Source organism: Harpegnathos saltator, unplaced genomic scaffold, assembly GCF_003227715.2.
Source record: "Harpegnathos saltator strain DR-91 unplaced genomic scaffold, Hsal_v8.6 scaffold53, whole genome shotgun sequence".
Taxonomy (NCBI): domain Eukaryota; kingdom Metazoa; phylum Arthropoda; class Insecta; order Hymenoptera; family Formicidae; genus Harpegnathos; species Harpegnathos saltator.
Window position 1 is genome coordinate 261983 of NW_020230349.1, and position 25868 is coordinate 287850.

At 49.3% G+C, this 25868-nt stretch overlaps 2 protein-coding genes across 5 annotated transcripts in view; both read right to left on the bottom strand.

Annotated features, from left to right (window-relative positions):
• The window catches only part of sima (HIF-1 transcription factor component sima), a 43272-nt gene extending 22905 nt beyond the window's left edge, over window positions 1-20367 (bottom strand). Inside the window, exons 1-7 of one of the 3 annotated variants that reach the window (XM_025303117.1) lie at window positions 19984-20367; window positions 7392-7579; window positions 6640-6788; window positions 6106-6291; window positions 5721-5956; window positions 4918-5024; window positions 2705-2852 (exon numbers count right to left, since the gene is read on the bottom strand). In XM_025303117.1, the coding sequence (XP_025158902.1) occupies window positions 2705-2852; window positions 4918-5024; window positions 5721-5956; window positions 6106-6291; window positions 6640-6788; window positions 7392-7579; window positions 19984-20054 (1085 nt within the window). In that variant the 5' untranslated portion in view covers window positions 20055-20367. Of the gene's footprint in view, window positions 1-2704; window positions 2853-4917; window positions 5025-5720; window positions 5957-6105; window positions 6292-6639; window positions 6789-7391; window positions 7580-8837; window positions 10247-18786; window positions 19475-19983 lie in introns of those variants that run through there. The other 2 variants (XM_025303118.1, XM_011154378.3) reach the window with 2 other exon arrangements.
• Window positions 20368-22722: 2355 nt separating this feature from the next.
• Window positions 22723-24755, bottom strand: LOC105191098 (mitochondrial intermembrane space import and assembly protein 40-B). Of its 2 annotated transcripts, none has more exons than XM_025303112.1 (2): window positions 24631-24755; window positions 22723-23971 (listed from the first exon to the last, which is right to left on the bottom strand). In XM_025303112.1, exon 2 carries the CDS (start codon window positions 23624-23626, stop codon window positions 23114-23116), a length of 513 nt encoding a protein of 170 aa, XP_025158897.1. In that variant the 5' UTR covers window positions 23627-23971; window positions 24631-24755; the 3' UTR covers window positions 22723-23113. The 2 variants fall into 2 exon arrangements, with proteins under 2 accessions (XP_025158897.1, XP_025158898.1); XM_025303113.1 differs by lacking the exon at window positions 24631-24755 and adding an exon at window positions 24339-24474.
• Between the last annotated feature and the right edge of the window lie 1113 nt (window positions 24756-25868).

A 25868-nucleotide genomic window follows, 5' to 3' on the forward strand; every position in this document is an offset into this window, starting at 1 on the left:
CGCGCTTGTTGTCGCCGTCGTGAAAGCAGCTGCCTCCCCCCCCTCCCCTTCCGCCATCTGGGGGTCAGTTTAATAGGCAAATTACATAAAGCGCTGCTATTTGTGCACTTTCCGACGAATGAAACGGAAAAATTGTAGGCCTCCTCCGCCGAAACAGAAGAGGATTCTCCAGAGCAGAAGGGGGGGAGAAGGGGCTGAATCTAGTAGAAGGCAGTAGTCTACAAGTAACAAGCTCTGGTCAGCGACACGTGTATCCGAGAGATCTGTGCGCTATTTATATTTCTTTATATTTCAAAATAATTGCGCTGCAACTCTTGACATCGGAAGTAGGGTTGAAGTCTTCTGCAGTCTTGGCAGAATTCAAACTCAGGACAACCGACAGACAATCAGTTTAATCGACATCGGTGGAAGCGGGCGTCGGTCTCACGCAACGTCCGTTGAAAATCTAAAATGCATAGATCCCGGTGATTTCCGTCAAGAGCTTACAAATCTCCGTCACTTCGACCACTTTGGTGTGGTCGGCCAGCGTCAAGTCCGGTAGCAGAGGCGGAGGACGAGGAAGCCGCGCGCGTTCCCGAGGAAACCGAAAGTACAAGACCCTGGGAGAGAACGGAAGGAGAGGGTTGGAAAGGGGAGGTTGAGCATCGAGGAGGTAAACGCCGCGGACACGACCGAAGGATAACACGACGAAATCCGCCAACCAGTTTCCAGCGAGCCATCGGCGCCCACCATCGGTACAGGGAGGGGGAGAGGGAGGAGGAGGACAGTTTCGGGGGAGTTTTATATGGACCTCCTCGTCGGATCTTCCTCCCTGGGAGGAGTCGGCTTCCCGGGGAAATTTCAACGGGTGCATTACCCCAGCGATCTGGAGCAACGCCACCGCGTGGATGCCCCAGAGGGGAGATAACGTTCGCGAGGCGCGGAAGGGGCGGGGGTGGTGGTGGTGGTGGTTTTATTTGTCTTCTGATAGCGAGAGTCTGTGGCGACGACGGCGGGGGCACGCACTGTCACCGTCCACGGGGGGTTTAATGCCCCTCCCCCTCCTCCTCGCCACTCCCCACGAGAGTCCTCCAAAGGCGAAATACCGACGAAACAAAATTGTTTCCCTTCTTCTGTCTCGCTTTCTCTCTCGTTTTATTTCTCCTCTCCGCGTCGCTCCCTCCTCGGAGCAGCTGTACGGGGGGGTTGAAACGCGAGGGAGAGAGACCGCTGCTTAAAGACAATTCGTAGTTTCCGGGAATACGAAAGCGCGGTACGAAAGAGACGCGTGTAATAATAATCCGGGAGCCAATCCGGCCCGGCTTGTATAAAAGCTCGACGGCGTTTATCCGGAGTACCTTCGGCGGGGAAATGAACGGCGAGAGAGCGCGGAAGGGTGAGGAGAAAGCCCGCTGTGTGACGAGGAAGAAACAAAAGACGGAAACAAAGAGACTATCCCTGCGACTTTCTCCTCGCCCTACGCGATAACGCGCGCGCGAGATTAACCCTCGAGAGTGATACAGCGTATCTGAGATAAGGTGCGAAGATACGGGGAATGGAAAATTACAAGTCTGCCGTAAAACCAGAGCGCGGCAAAATTTCGTAGTGACTCGCCAAAGAGACCGATCGAGACCTGCCGACGACGACACACACACACACACGTCGTAAGTAAACGATCGAACGAGGTTAAGTCGAGATACTCGGCGAACGCGCGATCGTTTCACGTGACGAAGCGTATTAGGCGCGATTAGCGTAATTCGAGTCTCGCGAGACCAATCGAGGGTTGAATCCGCGCCGAGAGAGGAATCAAGAGAGCACTTACCTTGCGTGACGACTCCCTCGCAGCCACCGCCGGAAGCGTGGCGTGTGCATAATGATAAAAATACCTCGCGTATTCGCTTTAATCGGCCAAAGTCGACGGATTCTCCGCGATGTTTATCCGGACCACGTCGGCCGAGGAGAAACCTTTCGCGAAGCTGTCGCTGCGACTAAGCGCGCTTCATTGCGAATAAACGAGCAACACCGCCGTTTACGCAGACGAGTGCACTTTCAAGGCGCTGTTACATCACGCACCCCTTATTGTTTATCTTGTATGTAACGCAAAGCCGCAGACTGCGGCACGAAATCACAACGGTGAAACAAAGAGATTATCCGGCGCGATCCTCAGCTGCCCTTCTCGCCTTTTGAGAAAAGAAGATAACCACGTGCGCGACTAATCGCGGTCGGGCTATCACGGCGAGCTTGCCGTGCAATTTCATAATTACACCGGGGAATCGAATGAGAACGAAGCGATAAGTGACGAAGGCCGCGATCATTGCGATGGAAATTCATTTCCCACGGCAACACCGCGGGACCAACGTTGGCCGGAGACATCCGCGATCGAACAGCGCGTGAGCCACGTTCTGTCACGCAGCTGCTGCTGCTACACACACATGATATGACGTCGTCGGGAACCTCGGGAACGTTCGTCCCGCGCGCCGATTCCTTTGACTCGCTCCTTCGCGACGGACAGCCGAATGTACACACGCAGGCCGAAGACGCGACTCTGATCAGACGTTGATCTGATCCCGATGGGGGGGGGGCCTTGAGACGCTCACGTTAAGTCGATGCAAGCGACTCGACGAAAGCGTGGTCGAAGGTACTCCGAAACAGACAGACACCATGCGGGAGGAACAACAAGCGGCAGCGCAAAACGTGGACGAACCACGGCTGATTATAATCCTACCTTAGGATGTAGTTGACGCAGACGACGGAGATCGGCTTCTGCTGCTTGGAGCAATGGATGAGGGTGGCCTGAGTGACGACCCAGGCGTAGCCGCCCCGCTTGCCGAGGAATCTGTACGCCACGGTCTCGCACTGGCCCTTGCTGAATACTGCAACAGCGGAGAGAAGCAAGTGAGAGAAAGAGCAAGTGTGAACGACGAGAGTGCGATGAAAGGAGTGCGGTGTCGTCGCAGGACTCGGCGCAAGCGACCGCCCCCCCCTCCCCTCCCCCCGTCACGCGCACCTTCCGGCTGATGAAAGACACGATGTGGGATTGCAAACGCGAGGATTGCATCAGAAGGGCGAGGAGAGGTGGAGGAGGAGGAAAAGCGTCGGGGACCGAGCACGTCTCGGGTGACGAGTGAACGAATCGGCGGGTCATCATTCAAATCACTCGGTCGTGAAAAAGTGATATATTCTGTGTGTATTCTTTTTCTCCCTCCCTCCCTCCCTCCCTCCCTCTCTCTCTCTCTCTCTCTCTCTCTCTGTCGGAAATTTATGATGCTTAATCGGCGAAACGTTAGCCAGGATTTGCTAGCGATTCATATTACGCGTACGGAAATGCGCGAATACGAGATATCAAAGTTAATCGTTATCCGTGGAATCGACGGGAGATTTGGTCGCACGTCACGAAACTATATCGAATCCCGCAAGAGGAGGCCGAAGAGGCCATGAAAAGAGGGATGAACCGGCTTTTATGGCGGTTCCGACTGTCGTTCCCGTCGATGTCGTGAGATCGCTACGCGCGGATTTCAGAACTGCCCGTTCGGGAAACGCACATTATCTGCCGTTCTTAGCCAGGGCTTGGAACGTATATATTCTCCCGCGCGTAAAACGTAACCGAGACGGGATTAGTGCCGAGCTGATTCGGCTCGGAGAGCCGGGATTGGCGTTAAGGGGAGGACCGTCGATGTCGCGGATATTCAACGCGCGAAGCTCCTCGAGCTTTTCGAATCCGTCCCTTGGCTTGATCGTACATCCTTCAGCGACCAACGACCGGCCAACGATGATATCACGAGAGTATCTTGCAGGATGCATGTATGTGTGTGCGTGTGCGTACCTGCGTTTAGCAGCCTCGGTAAAATTGTAGTCGCCGCCAATAATACTGTTCCGATCAATCAAGCTGTTGTCATTGTCATTACATGGATATTTATACCGCAAAAGTATTTTCCCCCTCGCCCCTTCGCCCATGTGATCACTTCGCTACGCAACAATCACAATCATGAATACCGAGCGCCTGTCTCGTCAGCGCGGCGCTTCATACCGGGAGTGGCTTTTGAGTCGTCGATATTACGTGTTTTGGGTTAACGATTAACGTCAAAGATAAAAGTTATTAACTGATTTCATTATCCAACGACAGTCGTAAAAATTGCAACATAATCTCGCGAGACACTGATGCATATTATTGAGGATATTTCTTCCCCCCACTTCCCGCCCCCCCCTCTCTCTCTCTCTCTCTCTCTCTCTCTCTCTCTCTCTCTCTCTCTCTCTCTCTCTCTCTCTCTCTCTCTCTCTTCGCAGAAAGACAATGTCACGATGTGCCCGATCCTTTTTTTTCCCGCGGCCTCGTGCTTCGTCGCCATGTTTCACTTACTATTATCTATGTGCTGCTTTGCGAGTCAATTACCAAATGCGCGCGATAAAAGCGTCAACGTCACGGTGCGTGAGTGAGTCTCCTCCTCGTAAATACCGGCGTGAGACGCAGTTGCATAAGCGGTAGTCGATAACGTTACGCGCACTTGTGGTCCCTGAAAGTCGTAAAAAGTCTTCTCATCTGTAGCACCGCGATAAGAGTTACGATCGTCCTTGAAACCTTTTTGCCCGATCGTGTCGTTCACCCAGGTCGACCCCCACGGTTTTATGCCATTCTGCTTTGACGGCTATCACCACCACCGTCAGCACCACGATCGATCGGCTACAACTTGCTTCCGTGTAATATCTCGGAAAGGATCGCCGGAGGAAACAACGGTGCGAATAGGCTGTTTCTTCCGCCTAAATCGTTCAACGCTCGCACTCGACCATTATCGTTCACCCATTTCCGAACATGTGATTTCTGCCGTGCGAAATAACGATATTATGACTCTCTGGAGGATTCCACAAGGGCGCATTATTGCAGGGGATAACAGAGTTGTGCGAATGTGCAATTAATAAATTGTGACGTCAATTGGTACTTACGACATTTGAAGCACTTGTCCAGCGCCAGATTATCAAGCGCGTGATAGAACTCGAAGACTGATCGTCCCATCAGATCCTCGCTGTCCCAGCCCAAATACTCGGCCAATCTGATCGCGACAAGAGCAAAGTGTTTTCGTGGTTACGACATACACGTGTGTGATCTTACATACGCAAAACGCTCCCAATAGGCATCTATTTTGATTGTTTTCAAAATACACCACGTGTATTTATAATGCAATGCGTCAAAAGGAAATCGCTGTTGAGTCACGTGCACGATAATGCAGGGATTATTTATCGCAAAATAACGATAAAACCGATAAGGTATTTAATCAATCTTGTTAAATCTCAGGCGCTAATATTATGCTACCGTGGATAATCGATCAGGCGACCGAGTGAAAAATTATATTTTCGGCCATCGGCCCGCGAAAGGAAAGGATGGGGCGACTGGTCGCGTTTCAAGAAAATAATCGGGAAACAAATTGTCAGGGACTACGAATTTGTATACACAGACTGTGCGCCTCTCTAAAAGCTGCCTCTGAAAAGAATAGCCTCTGCCACGAGCATTCGATCTTTGCCCAGCTGAGTTCCTACTGGAGAAATATGGACGAAAATAGTGTGCCTGTGGGCAGCGAAAGAAAAATATAGCTGTTCTTGATATCTTGTCTTCAAACATCTCATAAACAGACGCAGTCTACGTATACGAGAAGTCTATGCCGGGGACGAAGATATTCAGCTCAAAGTTGTGTGATCGAAGAGGAGGCAAAAAAGAAGAAAGAAGGAAAGTAAGTTACGGTATCGCTTACTTTTCGTCGGCGTAAGTGAACTTCATACTGAGGTTGTGCTTCGACAAAAAGGTATGACGTCCCAGAGGTATCTCGATGTTGCTGGGGTGAGGAATAGGATTACCCACGAGCACCAGAGAAGTATTGGCTTCGCGTTCCGCTTCCTCGTCCTCTTTCTCTCCCTCCTCGTTATCGACCTCCATGGAGTTCGAGTTCGAGTCGCGGATAGTCGTTAATCTGCCGGTGCAGTGTATCACCTGCGGGAACATGTCAAATGTGGACTACACACTTAGATGTGATTTTTACAAAGATCAGCTCCTAGATCCCGTGGAGTGTCACGGTGTGATATCGCAAGGATATATAGCGTATGCGGCCGTGTTGATGCGGTCGCAGATATTATACACACCTTATAGGACGCGCTCTTCAAGTTGACTTTCCTGCCCTTGCTGGTGAGGGTGCACTTGAGCCGCAGGAAGAAGCTGTAGACACGTTTCCCGTTCTTTTCCGACAGCTTCGAGGACAGGCACTCGCGTAATTCGTCATGGTCGCAGGGGTGGCTGTATTCGTAGACGCTTTGGCCCATCATGTCCATCTGCAAGCACACGCAAAGCGCAAAGCGTAGAGGTAAGAATGTGCCGTTTCACACTTTGTTTCGCAGGTCTTCAGTGGCATTCTTTAAAAAAAGCTAACGTTTAAGCTAACGTGCGTTTCTAATTTAGATCCTTTGCAAAAGGATTAAAAGAGAAAAATTCGGACACTTTTTATACGAATTTATTTTACATTATTGCGCATTATTTTGCGTTTTGCGAGAATTATACATACGAAGTCATTATTTTACGAGATAAGATATGTCAGAATCAATTAAACAAATAATTAAATTTTATCGCGATCCAGTCTTTGTCCAAGAACAACAGTTATTGTTTGATTTAATTGAACGTACTTGTGACACTCCGAGATAATCGCTGACGTTTTCCGACAGGTAGACCATATTGCCGTCACTGGACAGTACCAGCATGAAACCGTTGAGGGCTTTCGGAAATAGGTCGTCCATCTCCGTGGATGACTCGGACTTTGTCACCGAAGCTGGAACTTGGGTCGAGAGTCCAACAATTTAGTCGTGACGATGTTGTATTCAAGGAAACGTTAATTATACGAAGTCTAAACTAAATCTTAACAGTGACTTTATCAAACATCGTAGAGAGAAATAATAAATTTGTGATTAATGAGCATCGGTTGAGGGACACTCTTTATACTTTATATATTAGTTGACACACTTCATTTCAATCCATTATAAGTACTTTGAAGCGAGTGTGAGGCGATAAGGGAATCCGCGATTGGGCAACATTTTCCGTAATGCCATAACGTTACTATGGTCTTATCTGAGCTGTCTATAAAAATATAGAGATTAAAATGAAGAAAAAAGCCACACTCGAAGATATCCGACAGTATCTGATTCTAAGTCGTTTTTAAATTTATCGAAGGTAAGACGAGATATTTTTCTTTATTAGATAATCATAAAAATTCAAACGATTTTGAGAAAGAGATATCGATAATATATACTTGTAAGCTATATTTATACAAGAATTATTTTGTACACACGTGTGTGTCGTGGAAGTTGACAATACGTCGTGTTGAAAGTAAGCGAAAGAATTCAAGAAGAAAAGTTGGAGAAAGTCAAAGTGGCGTACTCACTGGAGTCCACAACAGCCCGGACTTTGAGATAGGCAATCGCCAATCTCATCACGCTGGCTTTATCCAGATGCGCTGCCTGTTGCGGTGCAACCGGAAGAACGGCTGCGAGGTCCGCGAAAATGTCGGTTTCTCTGCTGCGTCTGTAGCGTGCTGCATCGCGAGACCTCTCCTTCCTCTTCTCGTTGCTCCTGCAACAATGAGGGCGAGCAACCTCGTCAAGCAACCAACTCAAGCATGTTGAACGTTTAGCGGTGAAATAAGACCGAGTGGGCGCTCGTGATCTCCATCTTGCCCAGCCGGACGAGAAATAATTTCACGAAGGTGTGCGCGTGTGTGTGTGTTAGACATATAAACCCTCCCCAGAGAGCCCTACATCTACCTTCCTCGTCGAATGATTCACACGTGATTGGACGAGAGGGAACTCTCTCTCTCTCTCTCTCTCTCTCTCTCTCTCTCTCTCTCTCTCTCTCTCTCTCTCTCTCGACCTCCGACTATCTATCGCTTAGGCTATTTTTCGCAAATAAACGCCCTGAAATATCGCGTGAGCGACGAGTGTCACGTCGAATGCACTATCTCGCCACGATAAACATTCCCTGTTCGTTGAAGGTCGTCGCTGCCAATCTGGCTCGGCATCAGGCCGTCGATTACGCAAAAACGCGGCAATCATGCATCACGATGCGCGTGCATTCGGATGCGGCTCGCCCGGAAATTGTAAAGCTGCTCGCCGGCGAACGAGGATGGCACGTGTGTGATAAGCAGAACAATTATGAGTAATTCATTACATTTCACGGTGAATGAGTGTGAGAGAGAGAGAGAGAGAGAGAGAGAGAGAGAGAGTGATTAATTCTCGCACAATCCGCAACATTCACTGCACACAAACCAGACTCGATTTTTCATCAAATCTTTCTGCGCTTTCTTCTCCTAACGCCTAAAACATCGAACCGCCGTCGTGGAGAGTCGCAAAACTAAGCAGGCGGGGGTTTAGGACATTCGACCCCGACCACTCGAGGACATTATTATCGCCCCGCTGAATGCAATCGTCGCCGACTCGACTCGGAAGGTGCATTTCGGTTTTTTTCGGTCGTGCCTGACGGAAAACGCCGACGTTATCGCCGACGAATGAGCCGTTATCGGCGAGACGGGCCGATCTTTGAACGGCACTTCTTTCTAAATCGATCTGATCGCGCTTTCCCTCCTTCACCCACCATCCATCCGCTATCACCTCGAAATTGGTAAAAAAGCCGTGCCCGAGGTCGATTGAATCCGACCGAACTCCCTGACCGAAGGACGCGCTACCTCGATACCCGTGGAGTGAAGCGAAGGGAAAAATTCCGTCAGGCCGGAGAACAGTGAGCATAATTTATCGCAGGGCGGGTGCCGAGGCGGGGAGGACGGGAAGAAGAGAAAAAAGAAGGAACGGTGGGGACACGAGCCACACGGACTTACAGATAATCCTCGAGAAGCTGCTCGTCCTCGGCGTAGTCGTAACGCCAATTATCGTTACCGTCGTAGCCCTCGTACAGGTTCTCATACAAGCACGGCGGCGAGAGGGGCGCGCCGTGGTCGTACGAGTTGTCGTAAAGGGGGCAGCGATCGCTCGCCGGACACTGCAGCCAGCGTTGCTCGCTGCAGAAATTGAACAGTTCCGGGCAATGGTAGCAGGACCAATCGTCGGCCGGAGCCGCCGGAGCACCGTCGTGTTCCAGATTACGTCGGTTGAGCTCGCGAATGTCCAACTCGCGCGTCGCCGCGGCGCAGGCGAGTCTCGGCTCGCAGGTCGTCGTCTGTTGGCCGTAAAAGTCCGGCTGAAGCGCACAAGACCGCGGCGTCGGCGTCGGCGTCGACGTCGACGTCGGCGTCGGGTCGCTCGGCCCCACTTCACAAGGTCGCGGCAGAGCGTCGAAGGCCGGGTCGCCGGCTTCCGCCGGGTAAGAAAATCGTGAGGAGTTGTAATAGGGCTCCATCAGATCGCTTGCCGAGGCCACGTCGAGCCGCTCGCAGCGCGGCTCCTGCGAGCGCGGCTGTTCCAGCAGCATCCTGGCCGCACCTTGGCCGTATCTCGGTCTCCTCGAGTAAATCGCGCGGCCACTCGTCGGCGGTTTGCCATTGTCCGCCGATGGGTCGAAGTATATCGCGAGGTCCTCGACGTCCACGGGTCCTGGCAGCAGCTGGGGGCAGTTTCTCCAGGCGAACGCGCAGGTGTCCGACGGGTGCGGGCCGGCCGACTGGCCGTCGTCGACGTCGCGGAACAACGCTTGCTCCGTCATCAGCGGGACGACGTTGTTGCACGCTGCCGGCGCGAAATTGCACGCCAGGTTGCAGCTCGCGGACAACGGCAGCCTGGCCGGAGCCCAACGGGGCGTCTCGATATCGCGAGCACGCGGCGCTGGGCCATTATCGCCGGCGAGCTGTGACGTAACGCTGGAAGAGGGTGCGGCGACGTCAGCCGGCAAAACGCGGGTGTCGTCGTCGGGCCGCGTCGCGGAAGCGTACGACGATTCCGGCGACAAGCCGATCGTCTGGCCCCGTCGCGGCTCCGCGAAATCCGCGTAACCCGACGCCTTGCCGATCCAATTGAGCGAATCGGTGCAACGACCCTGCTGCTGACGTTCGTCGCCGAGGGCCATGTTCCCTCCTGCCCCTCTGCCGCCGCCGGCTATTGTCCCCAACTCTTTGTCACCTCCTTCTCCTTCGTCCCTTGTCTCTTCCTGCAAGCGCGCGTTCATTGTCACACGACTCGATTTTTTCTTTCTCTCGTCACCGCACCGCGCCGCGCCGCGCCGCGTCGACCGCTAACAGACACTCGTCGTCCTGATTATCCGAACTGGCTCGCGCTGATTTCTCATGTTCAGCCCTCGAGCCTTTCGCAACGCGCGCGCGACTCGCCGCCGCCGCCGCCGCCGCCGCCGCCGCCGGGAACTCTGCGCTCTCTTATCGCACCGACTTGGCTTCGCGTGTCCTTCTCTTCTGGAGAGCCCTCCTCCTCTTTCTCGAGAGCGCTTTCCTTCCGCGCTCCTTCGCGAGTAGCCTCGTTGAAAAATCCCCCGCCCCGCCCCCGTTATCAAGCTTATCTCTCCCTTTTCGCCACTTCGCCTCATTACAAACTTATCTCGGCCATGTCCGGTCCGCGTGTCGCGCGGCCTTCGGCAATTATTCACGGCGCCGTGAATCGGTACGGGCGCGAGCAAATTGCACAAGTAAGACGTAATCGTGACCGCACTCTATCAATCTTCCATCCCTCCCTCCCGCAGCATCCACCGTTCTTCCGTTTGTCCGGTTAAGAGTCCGTCTCTCTTTCTCGCCTTTACGCTCGGTACACGTGTCGTACAAATTTAATCAATGACTCTAATCGGCCCCGCGGAAGAATCAAACCCGTCTGCGCACCTCCCCCCTCGGCGCTTTTCGCACGTTCTTTCTCACCCCACGAGGAGTCTCTTCTGTGTCTTGTTCTTCTTGCTCGTGAAAGTCTGCGCGCGCGTTCGGTCTGCTGATTCACTTCGCTTTCCTCCTCTCCTACCTGTCCATCTCTATTCCTCAGCTTGCTCGAGCTTCTCTCCCCCTCCTCCCCAGGACACCGCGGTCCCTCACGGCAACGACTTCTCTCTGATTATCTCTCGCCGACTTATCTGTTCTATTGTGTCCGGTTTTTTTTTCACGGAGCAGTGCCCCGAGAGACCGAGCGTTTCAGTCGCCAGCGAGGGTGATCGGACGTCGTCGGGCGATCTTGCGCGCCTCTTCGTCGAGCTCGAGAGCCTGAAGAGCGCCGCGGCATTCCCGTGTCTCTATCCTCGCATGATCCCTTCGAGATCCACTACCACGGTCTGCGCGATACTAAAGCCGGTAGTGTCGCGCGGTGTACCTGTAGTATACGCTGGACGCTTCGGGGATGACCGTTATCTCGCTCGTCGATAACGATACACTCTATCATCGACATCACGCGCGACATAACAAAATTCCCGGGCGCAAGATTGCGCCATTTTCGGCAGTACCGGCAGTTGATCTCACTTTGGTATTTGATAGCGCGCCGACTTGAGACGCGCTATCGAGTTACATTGTGATATTTCATTGTCGCTCATTATACACGATTCCTTGCTAAGGCTGCCAAATCCAAAAGTTAAAATTACCGGACATTTCTTCCTTGGTAACAAAGCCAAACCGGACTAAACCGGACAGAAATAATAATCATAACGTTACATTAAATACAAAATATGACAAGAATTTATTTACAATATCAATTTCCAAACAATTTTATAAATAAAATTTGATTGAATAAAATAATAAACTATTACTTTTTTAATATAAATATATAAATATATATATATATATATATATTAGAGATGTGCGAATCAAGAATTTTTATGTCGAATCGAATCGAATCGAATCTCATTTTTTTAATTCGAATTCGAATCGAATCGAATCATTAAAAAATTTAACATGACTATTAAACATACACATAATGATGGAAGGTTTTAATATGAAAGGGGATATTGATATTGTAATATCATCTTAAAGTAAAATATATATTTAAATATTTAAAGTAATTTATAATTAAGTTATTAATTATAAATTAAGTTAATTACAAGTTAAGGGTTCAAACGTACAGGCCCAGATGTCTCGTTTTGTACTTGATGCATGCAAATATAATGCACGCTAATATATTTGATTCGTAATTGAATCTTCGATTCGAAATTTTCGAATTATTCGGATTCGAATCATAGGGATTCAGATTCGAATCGAATCGAATTACATTAGATTCGATTCGATTCGAATTCGAATAGTTCGCATATCTCTAATATATATGGAATGATGGACCGGCAGATCAAAACCGGGCAGTTGGCAACTCTATTCCCTGCTGTTTTTTTTTTCCCTATAATTTCCTGTAACTGTGATCCAACACGAAAGGAGCTAACATTTGCAATTGTTGTCCGGGTGGAGCATAAATTTGCTCGCAGGCGCGGGAAAAAAAACTCGTGCGGAGCCTTTGCGAGTCGCGCTGCCCGCCCGGTATTTGGTCCCCACCAAATTGTGCGGAAGGAAGCAACAAATCGCCGTGCAATTTGCCAGAAAATTACATAATCAGCGTGGAGACCGCGCGATTCGTGGAACACGACGCGACGACAGCGATCTTTGATTCGCATTGAGTAGACGCCGATGAAAGGCAACGAGGCAAGAAGCAGCGCAATTAGCGCACGCTCACGCTCAGCGCTGAGTAAACAGAGTTCTCGCGGCTTCTGGATTTTTGCGAATACATTACGGATCGCGAGCGGGATCCGGCGGGGAATAAAACGCGCGTGCGTACGTGTTCCTCCCAACGTGTTTATCTCCCGCAGGCGTTCGCGCATTTCTCGTGTCACCGTTCCACGACGGACTGGCGATGATAATATACAAATGGCAGCCAGGCGGCGGAACGCAATTAACATTTGAGATACAAGATTCCCCGAAGAAAATCGATAAAAAATGTACTTTATATCGTATATTCATCGTATACAAAGTACTGATCACGGAGACCACCACTTAAGTGGTGGTGGTCCCGGCCCCTCTGGGGGGTAAAGACAATGTTAAAATTTTCAAATTTGAAAAAAAAACAGATTTCTAGAGGTTTTCGAGGTCGCTGAATAAAATCTGTCAGTTTTTGTAAATTACGAGAATTTATAGTTATAATCGCGCAAAAAATTCCGAGAAATGTTCTCTAATATGATGACAATGTTCTCCTTTAGCGTTATCCAGAGCCAACGACGTGGACGTAGAGAGTGTATAGTGTATGCGTGTATGTGTGAGCACGTAATTATTTATTTATATATTTCCGCTAACTTGCGTTTATGAAGAAAAAAAAATTGCAAATAGGGGGAAGGGGAGAGGGGTGGGGAAGGGGAGAGGTTCATGGGAAAAATTTGCTTTTGATATCTCCCAACAGAGAAATTTTTCCCTGTTGCAGATCGGATGTGTTTTAATCGGATGATCGAGGTGAAAATGTGGCATTCTTCCTCGATCGATCGCTCGGTGCGTTTTCTTTTTTGGGCGCAGGCGGTTGGGCGACGCGATTGTTATTGAATCAGCGATGCGCCATCGGTTCTTATTCGCGACGGTACAAACTTGGTATCTGGATATCTGGATATGTGAATATCTATACACACATAAGTAGACGAATGTTGAACATGAATGCAACCAACTGTTGTCTACCACCACTATAGTGGTTTTTCGGCCCTCTAAAGATTAAGAATCCTTCCTGCAACACGCCCGGCTGTCGTTCGGCCGTACTCTCGAGCGCGCGCTAATAAACTTTCACCGAATCCAATGATGAAAAGAATGCCGATCTTCCTCACGAATACAAGTCGATGTGTGAGTTATCTGCTTCCTTTATTCCCTACGATCATATTTTTTTTTAGTAATTTTCCGGCCATCTCAACGTTGACTGGCCGACCATGATCCCGAAACGTTCCTATCGCGGCAGATAACGCGATGAGTGTCGCGCTCGCTCGGAATTAAAGCCCACCATTGTACACGCGCGACAAATAACGCGCTATTGTTTCCTCGTCCGCCCCCTCTCTTCTTTGAGATCTGTCGATCTCAATCGAATTTATTTGGACAATATATATATATATAACTCGGATTCGTCCAGTATCTGACAAACAAATTCAATTCTCACTCCTCGCCTCCTCGACTGACCTTGCGCGTTGGTCGTCGACCGATTCTTTGGATGCACTTGGTATGTTTTATTAATTATTATTACGATTCGTTAAGTTGATGAGGCGCGTAGTGTCGTAGTGCGGATTACCGGTAACAATCACGGCATTCTCAGCGCGTTGAACGGCATTGAATGAAGATCGATGCATTTTTGTTTCGTAAATGTTTGTTTCGCAAATACGCGCGGTGACTAACGTTCGCCGGCGAACAATGCACGCCGGCACGACGCTTTGGGAACATTCCGGAAATTTATGAGCAGCAGGAAAATTCGATGAAACAAGTAGAACGGTGCGCGGATTCTCCCGGGGTCATCTGCGATGAGGACAAATGATGTGCCGAGGTTTTCCCAGACCGCGATTATCCTCGATTATTCAACGCGTTCGTACACTGCGGCACACTTAATTTCCGCAATGAGAGTCTTGCAACTCATCTCTATTCATGGGAAAAATTTGCTTTTGATATCTCCCAACAGAGAAATTTTTCCCTGTTGCAGGTCGGATGTGTTTTAATCGGATGATCGAGGTGAAAATGTGGCATTCTTCCTCGATCGATCGCTCGGTGCGTTTTCTTTTTTGGGCGCAGGCGGTTGTTATTGAATCAGCGATGCGCCATCGGTTCTTATTCGCGACGAAAACAAGAGAGGAATGGCCGTCAACTCTATCCGACTCTGTGTCCGTCTACCGGATGAAAAGTTCAAAGTTGTTCGGGAAGGAACTTTCCCGAAGGCCGCCGTCCGCGTCTCATACGTAATCGCCGCTATATACACGTACCAAACGTCCCACTTCTACACGTCACTTCTTTAATGACGAAATCTTAGACCATTCGAAGGCGAGATTCCATGATAATCGACAGCTCGAAACTTTGATCCCGGGTCGCCGAAGGCCTCGTCATTGAGAAACGGCTCTAGACATTTTCTCGCATAAAATTCACGGCTTATCGCGAGCGAGTGGCTTTTCAATCTTAAGCGATACATATCTCCTCGTAATTGAGCATCAAACTGAAGCCTCGCTCAAATAAACGTCACTCCACATTGACCAATGACCTCGCATACGTTTTTTTTTTCTTTTCACCTACGCTCTCCTCTTTCGAACTCTTTGATTCGTCGGAAATTTCCTAGTTTTTATTATTCGGAAACTATGTCGCCTTCTCGTGGAGACAGATGAAATCGCGACGGGTTCATTTCGAAGAAAAGCGATACATTCAAAACGGGACACCCTGCACACACACACACACACACACACATATACGCCCCACGCGTCGTCAACGAGAGACCTAGCCCGGAGCGGAGAGAGCTCCCTTCACTTATCGTGAAATAAACAAAGAAATAAATGTCACTGTCGACCCTTTAATTGACGTGATAATATCTACTTTCCTCTCATACCGCCTGCCTCGTCTCCTCGCTCTCTCTCTCTCTCTCCCTCTCTCTCTCTCTCTCTCTCTCTCGCTTCCTCTCTCTCATTCTTGTTCTCGGTCGCTAACGACCGTTCAGCGAAACAATCGTTTTTTCCGCTCGTATGCATTTGTGAAATGCGTCTCATCATAATGCGCGCGTGTGCCAGACTGATAAACAAAAGCGAAAAAGAAAAAAGAAAGAGAAAGGCATCGTCAGCATCCATAAAGCCTATTCCTGGTTCCTCTACAAGTCATAACTGACGTACTTTCCACACAGGGGAAAGGCCACAGACGGACCAAACGGACCGAAGATATTATAAATTAAACAGAGGGACTTCCGAGAGACGAGATGACGAGAGACGACGGAAAAGTCGGTTTCTCGCTTGATTTGCGCAATTTGCAGGCTACGTGACAGAAAGTCGCGCATAAAGCAAAGAAATGAAATAATTATCGCCTGGCGATACACATTATGCGCCTTCGTCCGGCCACATAACGCACGATAACTCTCGTCACGCAAACAACGCGGTTTCTGTGACAATTACGAATTAGTACGTTATCGTGCCGAGGGACGTGCCGAGGGAACCGTTTCTGCCCATCGCGTTTCCTCTTGTCCCGCACGAACGACGATTATCGCGTGACTCTACTGACGCTCTTGATTTCTCCGTAATTTTACAGTTTCCAAGTAGCAGAGCGGTTATTTTCGTGCCGCGCCGGCGACATATCTGCGGTTCTCCGCGCGCGGGGAATTCTTTCGGCCGATGGAGCTTTCTAGACGGGCCATTTCTCGATAAACTCTTTACATTCGTAGTCGCGTCGTATAGTGTCGCGTGTGAAATCGGAAATTTGCGGAACACATTCGCCGGCACATTCCGCAAATTTATCAGAGCGGCAGAATCGTTCGCACCTCGCCGAGGGAATGGTAAAAAAGTAGAACGCGGAGCAGCCGTTTTCGCTCGTAATTCACTCAACCGCGATATTTGAATCGATTTTTTAACGATTTCACATGAATTTAAAGAGTATATATATATATGTGTTTCTTTTTTGTAAGTCTAGTTATCGTTTCGATTAATTGACTCTACGAATTAAATCTACTTAATTGATACAATGAAAACAATTCATGATGTAAACAATGATACATCAGGTGCAAGGTACGGACGACGATGAATCGTTCTTAGAAGCTCAAAAGCGGATAGCTAAGCGAGGCAAAAGCGTGCGAAGCAAAAAGCCGCAACTAGAATTTCCGACTGGAAACTTACTGGTTCGGCGGAGCAGGGCTGAGGTATAAATAGAAAAATATAGATCGCTCGACGCTTAATTACACATGGAATTTGCGACGTCATCGGACACGCATCGTCAGTTCGCGCGACGAAGAATTGTTCCGACTTACTTCGCTCCGAAGTGTCTGTCTGCGACGATCGCGACGATGCTCTGAGCGGTTAGACTTAGATTTTTCGACGATAGCCATACCATAATCATAACACGTTTGTCCTCATTTCGTACATGTGTGTACGTATATGCGTGATGCGAGATATAAATCATCGGAGTCTACTGATCGCTTCTGCCTCGTCGAAAACATGTCTCCAGCAGATTAGAGAGACGTAAGCCTGTGCTTGGAAATCTTTACACCTTTGTACCTCTGTATCCTTCGTATAAATATATCTTGTAGCAATATCAGTTGGAATCGATTAATAATCAATTATTGACAAATTACAATTAGTATCGTAATATATCGTAATATAATAGTTCGCAGTTCAGAGACTTATTTTTGCGCGACGCCAGGGCTCTTTCCTCGTTTCAAAGCGTATTCTCGCCACTTGCATTATTTTACACGCTTCAAAGTAAACGCCAGAGCGACCGGTTCGTTCTTTGTTTCTTATGTAACAGTGAGTAATGAAATACTGGAGTATTGACTGTCGACTATCGCGTGAGTATTATGGTAAATGCGGCGCAATCGCATGCGGGCGAATTAAACACGGAATCGTTCGCGTGAACCAGTCGAAGGAGAAGAGAAATCGAAGTAAAAAAAAGGCGGACACACCACGGCGCCTCATGATAATATTCATGGACACTCGAGGAGAAGCCGGGTCGCGCATTATGTTCGCGGACTGGAATTTTCATTGCGGCACGACATTGGCAACCGTTCGCGTGTTGCCGCTGGAAACACATTACTGTAGACGAGACAAAATGAACGAAGAAGAAAAGTTTCGGACTATCGAAAAAATATCCGCAGTATTTGTGCGCTTCTGATAAAATGTCGATAAATAAGCACGAATATCTCTCTGGCATTTTTGGTGTTTCCACAAAAAAGTCTCGAGCAACTCATTCTCAAGCAAGCTTTGCGGCAGGTGAAACAAAAACAATATGATTATTATAAACCAATAACTATACGCTAAACGATAATAATAATAACAGACCGTAATGTCAATTACTGCAAACTTAACATAACTGTAAACTTGAAAACGATCAGATACGCTAAGAGAAGCTAATGAAGTAAAATATCCTTCGAGATCGATCGTCACGGTGCGAAAAGGAAACTGGAGCAACTCTGGCATCATAAATAATTCGAAAATCGAGCAACACATTCAACAAGGATAACGACGGGAGCCCGAGACACTTCGTCGTTTTAGCGACGCGAGGCCGAGCCGAAAATGAAGCGGAAGGATTTTATTGACATTAGTTCAATTTAAAGCGGTCAGTTAACGAAGAGAAAGAAAGAGAGCAGAACAATAAGTATAAGCGATAAAGACTCCCGATAAAGTGCGTGCGCGAAAAGGAGAGAGCGAGGCAGAGACAGAAAAAGAGACAGAGAGAGAGAGAGAGAGAGAGAGAGAGGGGGGGGGACGGGAGCGACGAAGAGAGTGGACGGATATTACGTGGCGCTAGAGCGAGATGGCGACAGGGCGCCGAGCGAGAGCAAATGAGCAAGTGAACGAGTGAGCAAGACGGAAAACAGCAATTAGAGAGAAACGACGCGACATCAAAACGGAGCGATTGCGTCAAGCACGCGCGCGCGTGCCCGCCGCTCTCTATCTCTCTCTCTCTCTTTGTGTCAGTCAGTCTGTCTCTCTCTCTCTCTCCCCCCTCCCTTCCTCCCTCCCTCTCTTTCTCTCGCTCGATCGTTCGCTCGCCCCCTCTCTTTCTCTCACACTGACACTCTGTATCATTTTCTCTGGGTGCCTCCACGCTCGGCTGATTTCACGTTATACGAGCGATATTATTACGAATCGAGCGCCGACGGAAAGATTTGTCGCGTCTAGAACCAACGACAAACGACTCCATACGGAATCCGTCGCGAATGAAGGCGTCTCCGTTCACTCACCTCCTTTTCTCCTTGTGCTTCTTCTCCTTCCTGTCCATGACGGGATGATGCCGACGATGATGATGATGACGACGACGACGACGACGACAACAACGACGACAACGACAACGACGACGACGACGACGACGACAGACGACACACGACGTTCCGAGCGGATGAGCACTTGTACGCACTGCACCTTTGACGCACGGAACCGGGACACTCTCGGTCACTGCCAAGGAACGTATCCGCGGTGTGCGTTCTCTCTTTTTCTCTCTGTCCCTCTCTCTCTCTCTCTCTCTCTCTTACTCCTTCACACGCGAAAAATGCTCCGCTCTCTCTTTTTCAAGCGACTCGCTTCGCGCCACCAAAGTCACAGTCCCTGCCTCGCTCTCGATCAGTCTCTTCCGGCCTAGGTTATCGAAATCGATGCGCGACGCGTGTCACTGCCGAACGCGCTGCATCACGGCGAAGAGGACAATGCCGCATTCCGCGGAGCGCACTGGTCCCTCGCGTAACGGCAGACTCTTGCTGCGTCCGTGTATACGAATAAGAAGAAGGCGAGCGAAGAGAGAGCGACGGTGATAAACGCGAAACGCAGGTCTATATCGCAACTGCTCGCTACTGTCGCGGCTGGTTACTGATGGCGGCACTGTTATTATGTATTGCGGATCACGATCCGTGTACACTGCTATCAGAAGCGATACAGTACCACACACCACCGCGGATCAACTGGAGGAGGTGGGGGGAAGGGAGGGAAAGAGAGAGAGAGAGAGAGAGAGAGAGAGAGAAAGAGAGAGCGACAGCTGACGTTACGTGGCGTCCGCTGTTGAACATCCCGCCATCTGACGGGACATTTCGCCAAGTACGTTGAGAGTGGCACAACGCGCGCAATGTTTGAATCGAATATGGAGTGCGGCCCGTTAGACGGGGAACTTTCAGCCGCTTTCAGCAACTGTCAACTTTGGTTTAAACTTCTCTCTCGGGGTTTAATTGGCAGCAGCAGAAACAAGCATAAAACAACCGCATACGTTCTACCGTCACGGTTTTTGCTGATAGGATATTACCGAAGATCATCGCTTGGCAGTTAGGTTAGGTTAAGTTAGGTTAGGTTAGGTTCTATCGACGTCGCAACGTCGTCAAGCCGATCCGCGATCGGCTCGTATGATTCGCGAAAGTCATGAAAAGTACGCTATACGTCGTTCTATCGGTACTCACGTATTCTTCTCATGGCGACTCAAAGGGCGTTGAAGCCTGGCGGATGAACAGCGTTTCACTCGGCTCGGCATCCTCGACGGCCCGGTCGTCCACTCGCTGCAACGACGAAGATCACCACAGCAACATGACACACGCGAGAAGAGTTCACTTTCGACGCTGCCGGCACCATCTCACTTCACGCGCGATTGCGGTTCAAACGAATTTCAAGCTGCCGTTGCGCGGCCGCGTGGATGCGCGACATTTTACTCAGTTCCGCCGCACGAGATTCACTTTAGAAGATTTTCATCGTCAACACTTTGTCGCCGCACGAGACTCACTTTATGCTGGAAGAACCGCGAAGAATATAATACGCGGACGCGATTCTTTCACTCCAAACCGTCGGCCATCCCGCAACTGAGCGACTGACCGGTAAATATAAATATCGCGGCGATTGCGATTCTCGAAACAGCGAGCGCACTGGCGGCGAACTTCACGACTTACCGAACTTCATGACTTACCGACGGACATTTTGCCGAGACATTCATACTTCACGCTGATTTTCAACGATCTCGATATCCGCAACGCACGCACGTAAACTATTCCGGCACTTTCGATGCTCCTCCGCGAGCGATGACCTTCTCCGGCGACTGGGACGTGGTGATTTCGGCTGAGCGTCACGTGAAGCCAAACCGTCCACGCTCCGCGAGACGTTCATTCTCCCGACGATTATCGGCCGATGCTTCGCCGCAACACGTACGAGACTCTCTCGGCACTCCCGGAGGAGAGAACTCGCGAAACTCATCGTCCAGCGAACTGAAGTCGCGAGGAACGCGAAACACGCACGCGAGGAACTCGAACACGTCCTATACCGCCATTAGCAGCGCGTAACTGTCCACAAGCGAGAGTCGCGACTTGCGATATATCGATAGGCTCGACGTGGCGCATGCGCGGCGCCGTGCCGCCAACCAGTGACTCGTTTATTCGCTGAAAACCGCGCAATTTAAAGGCGTCTTAAATACTCAAGTGGCGGTTCTGATTATTAGTGAAACAAACAACGTCGTTCAAGGTCGCCATCACCTGTTATCGCGCTCCACGCGTCTCGGTCATCACCCAAGATCGATTCGTGCTTTGGATCTGGTCTCTTCCGGGCCGGTTTAATCTTCGCTGGACTTCGCTGGGGACGTAGAGGTTAGTCAGCCGTCGCGGCGCAATAAGCGCCGATTTGGTAAATCCGACCTTTTGGTAAATTAACTGATAGTTGGAATCATATGTCTGTCTTTGTCTAAGCTGAAGGAAAAACAGAGACACAAACGTATGACTCAACTATCAGTTAACTTACCAAGAAGCTGGAACAACCGAGCCTAGAGCATAAACTCCGAGCGTCTTCGAATTCGAATCGAGGATCGCTGCTTTTGTTGCGTGTTCCCAGCGAAAACGAAGCCCGCGATCTGCCGGGGAATAGTCGATGATTTTTCGCGTTCTAGCGCGAGAACAAACGCGATGTTCTTTTTTCGCGTTCATACCGAGAAGTATCGAGCATGTATTTTCTTTCTTGGTGCAAACTCGTGAAAAGTGAAAAGTTTCGCCGAAGCATTCGATATTCGTCAATGAAGCGTTTCATTTTTCACGGACCTCACGGTCGCCAGGAACAAAACGCATGATCGAGACACTCCGGTGTTCGTCGCGATGCATCGAAAACATGGAGTTCATTGCTTGAACCAATGGCACACGCTGCGCGCTTTTGTGCTGGGTCGGGTTTCGACCATAGATCTTTTTCTTTTGTTTCATCAGCAAACTCGTGGAAAGTGAAAATGTTCCGACTTGAAATTCCGACGGAAATGTTGACTTTTTGCAAATCCAAGCTAGCAAAACGGATCCGCGACCTTCTGTCACGTGTACTTAGTCAATTCTTAAAAACGCGTACATTGTGAAATTTTCGGTACGTTGCTAAGTCACACGTGATGCGACACGAAGCACGCATCGTATGCAGTTGAGTCAGCTGTAATAACGGACACATTCCTTTCTGTTCGACTTGAAAGAAACTCTGCGAGTTTCCACTTTTTGTTCGCATTATCGTGCTCGACTCGCGATATCGTGTCGAATTGAATGGAAGTAATCGAGGACCGTTGCTCCGAGTTAAGTGCTCTTACGACTACAAGACTTTATAATTAGAAAGCATTAACGTTATCGACGGTTCTCTATGTTGCACATGAACCTCTGATAAACCAAACGGATCAACCTGATTTTCCGTAGAATTCCTGAATTTTCGCAGCAGAGCGCACGGTAAATGTTCGCGACCTTACAAGACTAACTTACAAAGAAACGAAAAAACACACAAAGAAGCGAAAAATAGCTTACAAAGGAACTTGTGAAAGCTCACGAAGAATAGAGAGCTGAGCAGTTTAACTTGGCAGAGGTTCATACAACAATTAGCCTATTATGCGGCGGTAATTTCATGCGTTGTTATCATTCAGATTCGATCTGGATATAGTGGAGCGTCGCAACTATTTACATTCGTCGCTATACCGCGCGTAAAGATACGTTTTCCTCCTACTCGACGATGTTTTATTCATATATTCTTAGCGACGCTGCGTGTGTCGCTGAAATTAATGCATGAACACGCTTTGTACGGCTCGATCCGTTACTCGCGCCGTGACCGTAGGTGAAAGAAATAAAGTGCACGGGGGGGGGGAGGCAAAGAGAGAACGAGAGTTCTCGTCGGGAGAGAACAAGTCACCGGGGAGAAGACAAGCGACACGATTAATAAGGTTTTTTTTAATAACAGACGAACAACTAGGAGCTACGCAATTGTACCCAAAACTTACAAACATATCAATTTGTTCCAAATTTGTAGCCTCTCTAAGTCTCGATCTGCGTAACTTCGCAAAGAGAGAGAGAGAGAGAGAGAGAGAAAGAGAGAGAGAGAGAGAGAGAGAGAGAAAATCAGCGACGACCAACGCACGGAAAGAATACACTACGTGCTCCTGCCCGTACCTCTATATTTCGCGTTTATCTCGCGCACTTTCATTAAGTTAGAGAGCCCCTCCCTCATCTCGAGTCTCATTAGCTAGGCACCAGAAATGTATCTAGTGTAGATGAATGCTACCGACACCGCGGTATCGTCAAGGAGCGACGAGACGCGCAAAAAGAGTCACATTCTGTTAATCTTAGACTGCTCCACTTCCTTTGTACTCGAAACGTCCACCGTCTTCTGGTCTATTTTCGCGTCGCCTTCAATCGCAGTCACCGCGTTCCTCTTGTCCTGACTGTCGGCGGACACTGACTGTTTCGGCGCTGCCTTCTCGTCGTCGTCGTCGTCGTCGTCGTCATCGTCATCCAAGTCGTCTATCGAGCCTTTGCTCTCGTACAACGCTGGGTACTGCGACATGCACACTTGCATCGTCTTGAACGCCTCGTAGCAGTCGGTACCCTTCGGCTCTGCGGTGGAGAAGTGGAAGCAGGAGAAAGCCTCGCGGAACTCCAGACCGCAGGGTCCAGTCGCCATGCCGCCCAAACACGGACAGTTCCAATTGATTTCGCCATTGGACAGCACCAGAAGCGAGTTTGGTTCAGCTGGTGGCAGTTCAATATTACTGGGATCAGCGTGATCTTCCTTAGATGCGAAAATTATGGTGTCTTTGCCTTCTTTGTGAACTAACGGCATGGTAATCAGTTCAGGTAAGTGTTCCTCTCTGAGAGTACAAGCCTAATTCAGTGTTTGTATGTTCTACTGTCAGCAATAAATGAGAGTAAGTTTGGCGATGCTCGGTGAACTGTGTACACACACGTTTGGCCCTCGTACTTGCTGGCAACAGTCAGAGCAGCTCTCAGTCGGACATAGTCCTCGGACAAACAACGCAAGATGAACCTACGTGTTGCTGGAGTAAATTTCAGGATGTCTATTGTACTCTTGGCTCCTTCCTCACCGAACAGTTGACGCACAGCTTGAAGAATGTTCTTCTTCAGATATACACAAGTTACTTCCTGATCAGATCCCACTGGCAAGTCTCTGTAAAGAAAGTAGGAATTCTAAATTAAAAATGTATTTTACAGATTTTAACTTAGATCCTCATCGTATTCCGAGTTGCAAGGCAGGCACGAGTCGGATCTGATCGCAACGTTAATCCCTCTCCCTTCATTGTTGCACAGTGTTATTTGTAACGACATTTAGCCGCGATAAAGGTAAGGTGTCAACCGCGCATCTTTTCACAAAGTCTCCTCTTCGAGGTAAAGTGAACTAATAATAATACGGCATTGAGTGCACACGACGCGAAAGTAGCACACAACGAAAGAGCGACAACTCTACCACGGGCCGAGCAAGACTGAAAAGTTTGCAAATCGTGGCGTAAAATTCGAACCGAGCACCGAGAACGTACACGACTACGTGGCAACAAGTGTAGAATACAAATGCGCGATCCGTCGTTTCACAGGCGCCGATTGTCACGTCGCAAACAAAGCGTCTCCTTTAGCGCGGAAAGTTACATCATTCGCGAGATAGGCAACTCCGCGCTCGTTCGACGATAAATGAGAACACGTGTAAATCGCACGGGCAAGGTTATGCTGCGTGGCGAGGTAACGATGAGGCGCGCTTACGTGAAACTATGAATGTACTAACAGCGAAACGTCTAAATAATGCATTTTGCGTGGAAACGTTGGCTCACGACTCACATTAATCTCGCGCGTCGGACGAAAGCTACTTTTCACGCGATGCGATCGCTCGGCGGCATTTGATTCATGCTTTCACGTGCCTCGGCGATAGCGGCGACACCAACACGCAGTGTCGCCAAACTTGCGTAAAATCACTCCAACGCTCTCGAGACACGACGTACCTCCATAGGTACTTTTGTGCCAAGGTTTCACTTTTTTCCCTCACGGACGGAGCAACTTTTCATTGAAAAGCGCGTTGCGTCTGATATTACGTGCACTCGCGCGAAAATTTGACAGTTGGACAGCTTACGATTTCCTTTTTCTCATATTCTTCGCGTATCTCTCAAATTTTAAACACGCAACTGTAAAGCAGAACGCAAAGCAGAACGGGAAATCGAAAAAGCAGCCTGAAATATATATATATATATATATATTCGATTAACTTGAGGATTTATTTCCCATTTCCCAGAGTAGACACATTTTCCAGGGACTGCGAAACTTACTGGCAAAAAATGGTCTTACGAGACATGACACAGCAAAGAAATTTCACGAACCTACAGAATGTTATATCTCTGTCGTTGGTCTCCGCACGACATCTTTAACGGTATCATTTCAAGCCGTTAGGTCCTTTAGGTCCTTTATGTAACTGAGCATTTTTCGACGGAACAATACAAGTGAGTGCAAATAATCAGGGACAATTCGGCAAATCACATAAAAATTGGACACGCTTCGAAAGCGTGTAAACCCGCCATTAACCCGACCCTGCGATCGACCACACGACAACCGATTGCCATGCCACGGGCGCTGCAGCGCTGCTAAAGGGGAGCGTTTGTCAAGGGTGCCGCCAGCCGCCGCAGGAACTCGCCTTCAGTCGCAGCTCGGCTGTTCGTGCGAGACGTTCGAGCCGAGTTCACTTGCATTGCGTTGCACTCCGCACGTAACACGGATATACACACACGCGCTCGCTCGCTCGCGCGTGCACACACATACACACACACACACACACCCACACATACACACCACGCACGTACACACACAGAGACAGCGACACATACATGATATATTCTGACAGCAGCACGCAGCGCACGCACGCACGTACGTAACCGTACTATACGTACCGCGCACATACACGCTACGTGAGGGAGACGTACCCACACACGTACACCCCCTCCCCACTCACTCACTCGCATACACACACCACACACCACGTACGAGCGAGACAGGTCGGACGTACGCGTACGGGGGTGGTATCGTCGCGA